The following is a 13,068-nucleotide window of genomic DNA, read 5'->3' on the forward strand; positions in this document are numbered from 1 at the left end:
CAAAGGAGTCTTTCCTTGTGGTGAATGAAGACAACTCCTCTTTCCAGCTCATGCGTGGACAACTGGCAAGACGCACGGCTTCTCTGCTGAGCTTTAGTCATATAAGACCTAACAGGACTTGTTCAGCATCTTGGTACATCTTCCTACTGCAACGAGCTGCTCAGGAAGACTGACTAGATTGGATGCCACCTCTAACTTTGAACATTGGAAGGGAGAAAAGGCCTCCAAGCCTCCAGTAGCACCAGCGGTTCTCTTACCCAGGTACCCAGGTAGGTCAGCAGATCATGCAGAGAAGAACAGAAGAGTCTGACCCCATCAAGGCTGTCAGGTGTCAGGCTCGTGGCCAACAAGCTCGTGGTTAACAGGTCACCTACCAGCCCATCTGCTGGAGACAGCATCTCTGCTAAGCCCATGTAGACATCTTTCCAGTGCGTGGTAGATCCTGTCCTCTGTGCACGTGGTGTGCTGCATTTTAATTCATCTCCTAAAGACAGCAAAGGAAGAAAGTTAGTATACTGCACCCTTAGTTAAGTACAAGGAAGAGAGCACTGCAACACTGCTACTGCGGCACAGATGAGATGCTCCTGGTGAAACACCACCCCATTACTGCCTCCTGTCACCCTTTCCAACCCCAAAGCCAATGATGCACCCCGCTCTGCTAGCTCTGCTTTCTAACTGTGGCAAAGAAAAGGAGGCACACACATCCACGACCCAATCACGAGAGGCTGTGGGGCCAAGGCACCCTCACCCTGGCCCGCTGCAGGCATATCTGCCTTCTCACAACTTCCGTCTGCGGGACAGATCGAGTCTCGCTCACGTGTTTGTGGCAAGGAGGTGATCTTGGGTTAGCCTCCATCGAAGATAACACTACAAGAGATTACAGCTGCAACACCTTGCAACAGGGTCGATGGGAATCATAGAACAGCCCTGGAAGGAACAGGCTGGAAGGAATCTCAGAAGATCACCTGGTCCCCAACCTGGGAAAAGTGACCGCAGAGCCCAAGCTCCTACTCCTTGCGTTAGGCATGGATTGTCCTTGACAGCTCTAGTGTCCACTGGTGATGGTCACAAACCCACTCCCAAGCGCTAACCTTGTCCCAGCCAGGAAAGCCTCCAGTACACAGCCAACAGGAAGAAAAGGTCCATGTGCCCTTGTGGGAAAATACAGAGGGGACCTCAGCCCCAACATCCGAGGACATTGCAAAACTGCGGATTGCGTGCCTGGCTGCAACCTTTTCACAACGCGGCTCTGTGCATCTCACCTCTCCTCCGTGGCTCAGGGTGCAAACTTAAACCTTGGGCTGGCAAAGACTGTGCTGGGGGAGGAAGATTTTATCCCACTCAATTCATATGCATCTGTCTGGGACACCATGAAAATAAAAGCAGCTTGCCCAGAAGGTTTACTTCTCAGATCTGCCCTGCCCATGAGCAATCAAAGAGGTGCCCGGGCAGAGATTTCCTCCTCCCCTGCAGTGCCAGTCCTGGCGTCCAGAGGGACCCTGGGGCAGGCACCTCCCCTCTCCCAACGCACAGAGAAGGGTTCATCCCACAGACTCTTTGCCTCTTGTTTAGAGGCAACCCAAATGCACAAACATAATCCAGGAAGAAGAAATAAAACCTGCCAATACTACAAAAAACACCTGCCAAGGAGGCCTTTGCTTTCATCCTGGACAGCTCGTTCCTGTACCTATGCCACACGCTTGTGCAGTTCCCAACACTACCCCAAAAAGCTCGATTCTTTGACACTCAGTATTCAGTGGTGGCTGCGCTCATCACAGCTCCCCACCTCCACCCTGGCAGGAGCAAAAGCTGCTGTGATCTCAGCAGAGGTTCCACCCGGTCCCCCCTGCTTGGTGTACTCAGCATGGCCACCTCCACCAACACTTAATTCCCGGCAATTCCCCCAAAAGGGCTCAGTAAAGCCATGCCCGGCTGCTGGGGCTCCCTGAGAGCCAAGGGAGTGGCGAGGTTGGCTCCAGCCCCACCACTCGGTCCTTCCTATGCTGGAAAGAAAGCCACCAATGGCTCCAAACAGGTGAAAGCAAACACACAATGAGGAACCACTGACCTGCCAAGCGCAAGCTCTCTCCTTTACCCCAAAGAGGCTCATGGGCTCCTGCCTCTTGTGTCCCGCTGCCACAGCCTGTTATTATGGTCTTCACCAAAAGTTTTATCCATCCACAGTGCGAGTGCAAGGAACGCCCAAGAATTGCTCTGCCGCGGTGCCGAGGACTGAATGAGCGAGGAATCTGTACATCAGCACCTTAGTCATGACTTGTGGCAAGAGGAAAGCAGTGACTAAGAGCACAGCATGACTCATAAGCACCCTTTACAACATCCAGCTCACAAAAATACACCTCCCCGCACGTCAGCTTGTTTTAGAGCACAGCTCGGTCCTCGGAGGGGAACGCGCTCCTCACCGCACGCTTGGGGTGAGCCGCGCGCCGGCCCAGCCATCCCTTCCCAATGCCTCTCATATCCCAGCACAGAACAGGCAGGGAATTTAAGGACAAAATAGGACAAAGATATTACCATAACTTTCAAACCACAAAATACTAAGTCTTTGTGGTTTTTTTTCCTGGTGTGCTACGGACCACACATGAATCTAAACCTCCTCTCCCAAGGCAGTGCTTATGGAAGCATCTTTCATGGGAGAGGACTCAGTTTGTCCACCGCAACCAAGCAGAAACTTTTCAACCTCTTCTACTGTTTATTCCCCAAACTCTCTTTTCCTTCCCACCCACACTGAGCAGGGACAGTTCTGGAGGACATAATCAGACTTTCCAAGGAGCTCTGTTAAGCATCTCAAGAGCACTAGAAAAAACAAGCGTTGAGGTCAAGGTTTTTAATCAATGCTTTGCAATAGTTTATGAGGGTGTTGAGCAACTCAGGAAAAAAAAAAAAAAAATCTGTCCCTTCATCATCTCCCTCCAGCTGGACTCCCAGTAACAGAGCTGCTAAACCAAGAGCTGCTTTGGCAAAACCGTAAGGTGCAAGGTATTCGGAGCAGGTGGAAGGGACGGCGCAGTCGCTGTGCGGTGAACTGCCTGCGGTCACGTTTCACAACGCACCCGGAGCAAAGGCTGCGAGCGGTCATGCCCCGGCACCCTTCAGGGGCACCCTCGTCACTGAGGCGGGCTGCTGCTCTGCGCATTTCCACGCAGAGCAACGTGTTGCAAAAGGTGTGGGTTTCCCTGCCTTCTCCCCAGCTGCCAATAACACTTTCAAGAGAGCACAACCACCACCCAGGGAAGAGAGAAGGGTTTTGAGGGACCAATTGAGACAAAACAGCACGGAGGACAACAAAGAGACCTTCTGACATCGGATTGTCACAAATCTCCTGACAGCAGCTCTGCAGGCAATGCAACACCGTTCACCCTTATGTGAACCACCTAGAGCTATTGCTCCTAGGAAGAACAGAGGGGACACCACAGCAGTTGTGAGGAACATCCTCAGGCAACGACTGAGTATCACCCTTGGACAAGGCATGAACTACCTCTCTTCAGAGAGCATACTGCGTACAGAAAAGTGTGGCCAGATCGACTGCCACTCCTGCTCTGCACAGTGTTAGCAAGAGCTGAGCAAAGCAAGCAGAAGGGCTTTATGCCACCACACCTCGCCCACGCATCGGACCCCAGCCCTACAAAATTAAGCTATGGGACTTCAAGCCCTGGATGTTCTCTAAGATCAGATTGGTTGCCCTTCTCCAGTAACTTTGCACCTTAAAAGCAGCCTCCAAACACTGTGCAAACCATACAGTCACCATTTAAGAGGTGGAGAAGCCAATGTTTGGAAAAGTTAAGCAATTTTTTCAGCTGTCCCACAGTGACTTGTGGCACAGCTGGGAGCATAAAGCAAGTCTCCAGCTCTCCAGGCACGTTCCTTACCCTCCATGCCACCCTCTTGCCACCTGCAGTATCAGCACAGTCAGAAAGAACTGGACTTCTTGCAAGAAGATAGCTAGATCTCACTTAGATAGAGTCCCCATCGCCTCATACCGCTCCGGTCCATACACGTAGCTGACCAACCAAGATAAACATCTACCATCACACGTCCCAAGAAACACCTTCCTCTCCGTCTCTCCCACGCAGGACGGCCGCCTGCCGTCAGCAGGGTGCATCGGCAGACCGCCCCGACGGAGGTGGCAAGTGGAACTGACAGAGACCGAGAGGGGAACCAGGAACCCGGGAACCACAATTGGGCACAGGGAGGCGACCGGCTCGCAAACAGCTCCAGGACCAGGCAGGCAGAAAGCAAGGCTTGCTCTCGTTAACGTTACATCATGTCGGTAATGTTACAGCACTCTCGGCCACAGCAGTGACAACATTTAAGCCCTCTGGTTTTAAGGACCCCATGTCCTGAGGGAAACCAATTTGCCTCGAGGTTTTGCCCTGCTTTCGACAAATGATCACAATTAGCAACGTCATGAGCATGGGACAAAGTTGAACCTACCCCCTCAGAAGGTCTGATTGCCCAAAAGGCACCTGATAATTTTCTAACAAGAGAAAAAAAATAATTATTAAAGTGAGTGAGAAAAGGCATAGCAAACCAAAGCTCAGTCTGGAAAGTATCTTCAGAGTATTTGTGAAATTGTCTCAGCACCTTGCACGGATGCAGATCTTTGGAGAATTTCCATCTGAGATTGCTTAGTTAGAAGTCTTCATTCATCTCTGTCGCAGTTAAAAAGGTGGACAGATAAATTACAATGTTCCTGTTAACTAACGTCAAATAGGTAAAAATTTATCCCTTGGTGGAAAACGGGAATTTGCTGATCATTGGTTTTAGATTTTCATTTGTTGTCCTGCTTTGAGGCACAAGGTTTGCAAAAATCCCAAAGTTTTCAAAAAATATGAAAAAACCCCACCAACAACAAAAAAGAATATATTTTCCTGCTGGGCTGTGAAGCCTGAGGCCACGGGAAGCCCTCAGGGTGTCACAGCTCCATGGCAGGGGCTTTCCACTCAGCTGGGACAGACTGTGGTTCCCCCACCTGCCTTCACTGCCCTGGGACCTTTTCCTTTCACGGCTTTTCTCCTGCTCAGTATCAGAGCAAAGGAGAACACCTCAACTCCTTCATGCCCAGAATGACCCTGCCCCAGGAACAGAAGGTCCCTCTGCACAGAGCAGCCAAGTTGAGGAGATGACTGAGGCCATTAGCAGTTCCCACATGGTTGGGACCGGGCACATGAGAAGCTGAATCGGGGGTCACACCGGCTTTTCTGCAAGAAGAAGCACTTTTCTTGTATTAAGGTTCACATGAGTCCTATCTTCAACATCCAAAGGACTTCTCTGATCTCCTCCTGTATGGTGGAGCCCAGGACAACCACCATTAGATGGGAACAGGGGGAAAGAGCTCAAAGATCAAGTCCAAAGTTGATGTTCCCAAATAAAGTAGTGAAGGGAATTAGACCACCCCTTCCCGGGATACCGGCCACCTCCAATCCAACCAGCAGGGCAAATCCCTGCCCACCCACCCCAGACATCTCCATCATGATGCCCTGGGGAGGCACCACCCCAGCCTGCATCCTGCCCTGCTCTAATCCACTCCTCCCACGAGATGAAACCCAGGCAGCCATGTAATAAGCTGAGATTTCCCCTTCCATGATAGCAAAACCCATCAGCATCTCCTCAAGATGCCCATGGGCAGGAAAGGATCTGGCTGAAAGTCCTCTACCTTCCCAGAGGGGACCCTGCAGCAGGGAAGCAAGGCACCGCTCCACCAGCACCAGAGAAAGCCCCTGGGTACCTTCACAGCAGGATAACGCCCTTTCCTGCCCCAATTGTTCTGAGGCTGCTGGCTGAGCATCCCGGGCAGGAAACAAGAGGGGAAAAACAAGTCTCTTCGCCCACGGGATCAGCTCGTGAACACGCTGCCCACGTTTGCTGGCAATCGCAACGGGTGGAGGGACATGGACTGCCTCGCAGAGATGCTAACTCACGAGCTAGCGTAAGGAGGTGGCTCAGCACTCGGCTCGTTGCTGCGGTAGGGCTTAGGGCACTAGGGAGAAAAGGGCAAGAAGCCTGACGAGGCTAAAGAAAAATGAGCTTGGGCTGATGCTGCAATAGAAGGAAAACCACTTAATTGGGAATTAAAGCAAATGGATTCTAACAAGAGCTTTTTTCAGGGCAAGATCCTCATACAAGCACCCCATCAAGGTCATCACCTCCCTTGAGCTACACCTCAGCTTTCTGCCTCCTCCATTTCATCCTCAAAATGAGCAGTGGGCAACAGGGAGCTTTGGGGGATGCATCCCCATTGCAGCAGAGGAGCTGGATATGCAGCTGTGCCACACAGTGGAGCAAGCACATGCATGGTACCTGATCCTCCAGTGAAAGTGTCTGTTTTTCATAGATTACAGAAGAAATCTTGGTTTTTAACTATCCTTAGCTTGCAAGATTTTACTGCCTCCTCTACACTCCATACGGGAGCCAAAGATAGAAACTCAGAGCCGAGAGAGGGAGCAGCTGGAGGAAGTCTTTGTAGAAATCGGAGCAACGAAGGGAGGAACCTGCAATTTTTAAGATTCAAACTTCAGCCTTCGTGTGTTTACTACTCAAGTAAGTGCTCTGCAAAGAACAGGGAGATGAAGGTGATAAGATGCTCGTTCAAACCACACAAAGGCAGCGTATCAAAAGATCCAGGAGGCGACTGGTTTGACAAACATCCTTTCAGAGTGCTCGCAAAGGAGCGCGTACCATCCGAACACCCCGGCACCACGCGACTTCCTTGTAGGGCCTCGGGTTCCTGCCCCGCTGAGCCAGGACAGAAGTTGTTCTTACCCTGAGGAGTAAGAGCACGCTGAGCTACGGCAGGGACCATGAGTGACCTTCGCTCCTTGGACTGCAAAACCTCACCTCCACTCCCCGAGCCAACAGAGGAACAGGCAGCAGAGAAGCAACACGGAAAATCTTGTTTTTCCAGCTGGCAAAACCCCTTACTGAATCCTGGCCATGGAAGAACTGACCAAAACCAACCACCGATGAGGCCACAGAGGGCAAACACAAGAGAAATCCGCTTAAGTATCAGCACCCACATCTCTGCAAATCTACCTGTACACCTACTCACCCACCCGAGCCGTGTGGGCTTGCTGAGATCATCACCACTACCACTGTCAGGCAGTAGTACAGGCTTGAGAGCAAGGGATAGGACTGAAAAATTTGTCATTAGGTCTGATTTCTTGAGAAGTCAGTCATGGCAGTGCCTGGGCACCCTGCGGGACTGCCCCCTTTTCTCGTCTTTAAAGCGAGGAGCCAAATTACTTTGAATAGGACAGATGACAAATGTGAACCACAGCAAGGTTCCCATGATGCTATCTGCTGTACTTACACATAGCAAAATACAACCAACAGGCAAAGAAAAACAGGAAAAAAGATGTTATCCCCCTCTCTTGTCTTCCTCCTTTTCTTGGGGTGTGGAGGGAGGAAAGGAAGAGGACACGAGAAATTAAACATCATCTTCCAGGCCATAGGGAGAATCTGAAACAAAAAGCTGTAATTTAACGCTGTCTGCGCCAGCCCAGCTCAATCACCTTGTACCATCTAGTTTGACTGTCGGCACAGGAGAGGCGTAAGGGCACGTGGACATCTCATTCATGCTCTACCCGAAGGTGGGACATGAAGACCTCAGAACTGGGTCTCTGAGCAAGGAACACCCAGAGCAGGATTTAGGGGGTAAACAAATCACACAGGCTGTTGGGAAGCGGCAGCAGGACAGGATCACCCAGCCAGGGCTGGAAAGACAGGCTAAGGGGTGAACAAATGCAACTGGGACCAATGCTGTGAATATTTGCTGCCACCAGGGTATCAATGAATGAACTAGAGCAGAAACAGCTCCAAGGAGCAGTGCAGACTCAGGGGTTCGGTGGTGAGGATCCACAATAAAAGTGTGCAGGAAGCAACACATGCCAAGGAGAAGTCGTCCAGACAGAAAGGCACTGAGTGGCACACTCGTGATAAAGACATCGAGACCAAGGTGGTTTTTCAGAAGACCAAAAACCACCAAAACGTCAATTGGGCATTGGTTTGAACAAGCAACACAGGAAAGCATTTGGCCTCCTGGACACACAGGGTGTCGGGGGGGTTCAGCAATCACATCGATATGCAAAACTACAGCCAGGAATGAGCTGCCCTGCTCACCACTGGCAAACTCCACATTCAGTGTCCAGCTACAGGGATGCATCTCTGCTGGGAAGGATGGGACTGTCTGCTGGGAGATCCCACCAGCAACTGATTCAACCTATTTCTTGAACTGCTCTGGAAGGAAGATTTTCACAGCAATTAGCCCCCTACTCTGGGACGGCTGGAGCAGCACACGTAGAAAGTCTTAATGTAATAGATGAGCAACAAGCCATTACATCAACCAGCAACCCTAAAATTGCTGTGGGATTTGCACATAGTGTAGGATTCTGAGCAAACTGCAGTATTTGGAAGTGAAATGGGAAAGAGAGGTTTAGACAGTGAGTTCATCTTAAAGCAGAAGATAAAACTCATGGCACAAGAAGAAAACCTGCTTCTGGAATAACAACAGCATCTGTGCCTACAGGATAACCCTGCTAAGGGGCATTACTTCACTTCAGGAATGGCGCAGGTCATCCCTACATGCTAACAGTAGGAAATTAAGATCTGATTTATTAATGGTAAACGCTGTCTCAGGAAGAAGAGAGGTACCAGCCTGGCAGCTCCCTTGTGATAAAGATCTTCAGTGCACAGCAGCACTACGGGACTTGAGTCCTCCTCAAGCAGCCGGGCAATGTTGTTGTCTTGCTGAACTACAAAGCCTCATTTACACCAGAAAACGTGAGAACTGGAAAGCTTACTAAGACGCAGAGATCGCTCCTTGTTCTCACTGTGCCTGAGAACCGGGCTGAATGAGAGACTCCCACCACAAAGCAGGGAAAGCACCTAACGTGCAAAAGCAGTTTCGGAGTCCTTTTAATATCAAACAGCACCTACAGAAGGTAACACAAAAGGGGCAAAGCAGCACCCAGGTTTTATGTCCAGGTTCGGCCGCCTGCTCCCCTCTGGGTGCCGGCCGGGCAGTCCCGCAGCGGGCGCAGGAGGTCTGGCGGGGCTGGGGGCCGGGGGGGTTCTTTGCAGCAGTGCAGGAAGGGGGGCTCAGCCTAGCCCAAGAAATCGAAACGTGAGATGTGATTCATCTCACCAAACTGCCGACAGCTAAATTCAGACACCTCTTTGTGAACTACTTACCTGGGGCTGCTCAGCTTGTGCCAAGGGGTATCTAAGATGGTCACCTGTGTCCTGCCAGGACATGCCTGTCCCTCTCCACTAAATGCAAGGTGATTAGCTCCAATGCAGAGCTGGACTGGATGAGCCCAGCCATGGACTTAGATCATGAGATGCTTCTTTGCGGAAAGAAGTCCAAATTAATTCACAATACACATTCACGAAAGAAAATGGCTGTATGGGAAGGCACAGTGGTGGCCACCATATAATCCACAGCCAGGGCACAGAGAGCATCCTTAAGCAGCAGACTGTAAGACAGTTTGACAGTTAAGTCTCACCTAACAACTGCATGTCTGTATGGTCACTTCTGCTGCTGCCCCATCTGTCAGGCTGCTGACCATGGACACAGCATACCAGCAGCAGAAGGAAAGGTCTGTGGTCAGAGGAGAAAGGTCTCCAGCTTAGAAAAGAGCTTAAAAACATACTGCAACCAAAGGATGGAGCATCGTCCAAGCTGGGGACGAGAAAAAAAAAAAAATCCAGGAGAGGCAGAAATAAGGGAAAGTGCTCTGCCATCCTCCTGTAATAAGCAGCCTCTGGTCATCAATTTTGTGTCTAGTACTTGGCCTGCAACAGCAAACAGGTCTCACACAACAGCTAAAACCTGGAGATAGGAGCACTGTGTGCCCCAGGGCCGTGCTGCTGGCAGGGGAGGGGAGGCAGGGGAGCCAAGGTGGGGTAGAAATTACAAACCCAGACAGGGACTCTCCCTAACACAGGGCAGGATTGACTTTTTCTTGCTCAGCGTGACTTTCCCAGCCTGGCACCACAAGCCACACTGATACTTTTCTCCCAGGGAAGGGCGAACGGACCGAAGGGGGGAACGCAGCGAGCTGCGAGGCCGTGCCGCGAGGCAGGAGCAAAACCTGGGGGTGGGCGAGAAAGGGAGAGGGGAACAGAACAACCACGAACCTCTGCACACACACATGTGACGTCGGAGCCGGCAGCGCTCAGCGTCACGTAGCCCCGAGCAACTCCACCAAAAAAAAAAAAAAAAAAAAAAAGAAATACAACGCCCCGTGCATAGAAAGCGGGGCTGCCGCCGTCACGGGAAGCAGGTTACCCGGGGTGCGGGGCTGCACGGATGCCGCAGCTCTGCCGCACGAGCAACACCTCTCTGCAGAGCCACAGGAGGAGGAGAGGCTTCCAGCGCGGCTGGCGATAAATATTTTGAACCTCCGGTGAAATAGGGCAACTGGGTTTGGGGCTGTAGATCCCACAGTACGAGCACTTTTCAGTGGTAATCACAAGTGGTTTATCACCCCAGCTCCCTCCGGTACAGCTCTTCTCTGCTCAGCCGGCACTAAGTACCCCCAGCTCAGGGGATCAGAAGAGAAAGGCAACAGGAAGCTGAGAAATGCCTAAGACATGTCAGCTCCACACAAACACCTCCATCCAAGCCCTTCATATTGCTGCAAATGGGAATTATTTAATGGGATTTCCCAAATTCCATCCCCAAGATTACCTGCATTAGCAGCCAGAGCTTAAGGCTAACACTTAGGAGATGAAGATGCCGTGAACTCCAAAAAAATAAAACCAAGAGGTGCAAACAAACACCAACTCCGAATTGCAACTGCTTTTTGCTTCAGAGACTCAGAGATAGAGACTCCACAGAAAGAAAGAAAAAAAACGAAAAATATCAGAAGCAGGGTCCTAATACTGCACACCTGAGCTATCTTTTGCTCTGGGACCTGCCATCCTTGAGCTGATAAAGTCTCAGACGTGTTTTACAGCATCAGGAGCAGGACTCACACCACTCACTGGCAGCCAGCGAGAAGCAAGCCCGTACGTGCTCCAGGCATCAGGTACCGGCGGTCAAGGCTGCAGCTTTGCCATGTCCCACCTGCAGGCCAGCACGTGGGGTGGCCTTAGGACCAGCCCCAATGATAACGGAGATGCTGCTTTAGGGTCAAGTTTTCAGAAGGGCATGCAATGAAAGCAACAAATTAAATCATAGTAGGAGCAAAAAGAGGGCTGCAAGAAACTTAGAGAAACTGTTTCGAGGCAAGCAAATTCCTCGGTGAATTGGACTGGATCTCAGCAAAATGCCTCTGCTCGCAGGGTGCGCAAGGTGAGGAGTGGAGAGAGGGGGGTCTCCAGGACTCAGAACGAAACCTTTCGACTCATCATTTCGAAACAGTGTTTGCACTCATCTGACTGTGATTCAAAAAGTAAAAATCAAGCCAGAAAAAAATGAAACTTCTCATTTCTGATCAAATGAGACATTTTCTTCCACGCAGCAGTGTTTAGGTTCACATTGCAATGAGCAAGCCCCCACCAAGCCGGTTCTCTCTGGGACCAGCATCGCACCAGTTTTCAATGACACTGACTAGGAAAACCAGTACCCAGGCTGGTACCTGCCACCAAGGGTGCTTCTGAGCCAGCTCGCCCACCTCCGGCATCCCTGAGGCAGCTGTAACCCCGAGCACTGACTGCGCTCCTGCGCCTCATTGCCGCTCAATTCTTCACCCCCTAAGGAAACGCATGTGGCTTCCTTGGAGCCGGGGCAAGGCATTAACCCATGGCACGAGCAGGCGAAACGCCTTGCCCGGGTCAGAGCGATGAACTTGGGGCATCCTGGCTGAGCATGCTCGGAGGAGGAGAGCCGGGTGTTCAGCTCACACCCTGACAAATTTTTTTTTATGAATGGAAAAGCTTTTCAATCGTTTCCCAGCTGGTTTCCCTGCTGTGAAAAGCTGACCGGGAGAGCTGGGCTCCCCCGAGCCCCGCCACTGACTCACCAGATGGTTGAGAGCAGGAAGGAGCTCAGCTCAGCACCAGTGGCACCGGAGCATTGTTTATCTGCTGGTTCCTGTTTTTAGTTTTGTCTCCGTTTTCTTTCTTTGTTCTAAAATTGTGTTGCAATGGCAATACCTGGTCTGAATGACATGGGGATTGCTTTGAAGTAAGAACCAGGCCAACGCTTCACGCCATTGAATTTTCTTATCTAATAAAAAAACAGAGGTCCCAACCCCAAAGCAAACCATGATCAGATTAACCCCCACACCCTTTGTTTTGAAGCTGAATTGGAGCAGAGATTAACGGCACTCAGGAGCCCCTGGTATAAAGGCACACCCCGTGCACCTCCAATCCTCCCAAATCTGGGGCTGTCAGCAGGGATACATTTCCTGGGATGAAGCAGGGCTGCCACAGGCTCTCCATACTGGAAGACCAGTTCAGGCGATGATGGGATTTGCCACCAGCATCTCTTTAGGGGTAGGGAGCCGAGCAGCAGACTCATCCAAGTGCGTCCTCATTGCATAACTACAGGGGTGTCGCCGGAGCTGATGCAGGGTCTGCTGCTGATGGGCACCCAAATCCTCCTGCGGTCCCACTTGCCAGGGTTTCTTCCGAGTCTCAAGCACAAGGCGGATGTGAATGGGCTTCATCAGGAGGATGCCGCTAGTGAAGACCTCTTGGTCATGCCCCTCATGGGTCCTTCTCCTCTCACCAAGACAAAGGGACAAACAGTGGTCAAGAGGTGGCCCGTGGGCAGCTTGGGGATTTGACGCTCCTTGGTTTTGGGTCCCAGCAGATCAGACAAAGCCCTTTAGCCCCCGGAGACAGCAGCACCCCTGAAGGACATGGGGACACCGATGCAAAAGGCCCCCCCTCGCTTCCCCTGCGTTCCCATCGCAGCGCTGACACCCTTGAGCAGGGCCAGCCGCATCCCCCTCCCCAGCGGGCCCGGAGGAGGGCTCGGAGCCCGTTTTGGGCAGAGTCGGCGTGGGGCTGAGGCTGACCGCACCCTGCGGCAGCAGCAACTCAGCTACTGAAAGGACAAGCCCTCGCAGCCCCAAGCCACAAGCACAGATGGGAGCAAGT

General features: G+C 51.5%; 1 protein-coding gene across 3 annotated transcripts in view; it reads right to left on the minus strand.

Annotated features, from left to right (window-relative positions):
* PIK3R5 (phosphoinositide-3-kinase regulatory subunit 5) overlaps positions 1 to 13,068 on the minus strand; it is a 62,568-nt gene that overhangs the window by 27,641 nt on the left and 21,859 nt on the right. For all 3 annotated transcript variants that reach the window (XM_075169783.1, XM_075169784.1, XM_075169782.1), the window contains exon 2: positions 375 to 484. In XM_075169783.1, coding sequence (XP_075025884.1) covers positions 375 to 471 — 97 coding nt within the window. In that variant the 5' untranslated portion in view covers positions 472 to 484. The remainder of the gene's footprint in view (positions 1 to 374; positions 485 to 13,068) is intronic.

This window comes from Calonectris borealis, chromosome 20, assembly GCF_964195595.1.
Source record: "Calonectris borealis chromosome 20, bCalBor7.hap1.2, whole genome shotgun sequence".
NCBI classification, from domain to species: Eukaryota; Metazoa; Chordata; class Aves; order Procellariiformes; family Procellariidae; genus Calonectris; species Calonectris borealis.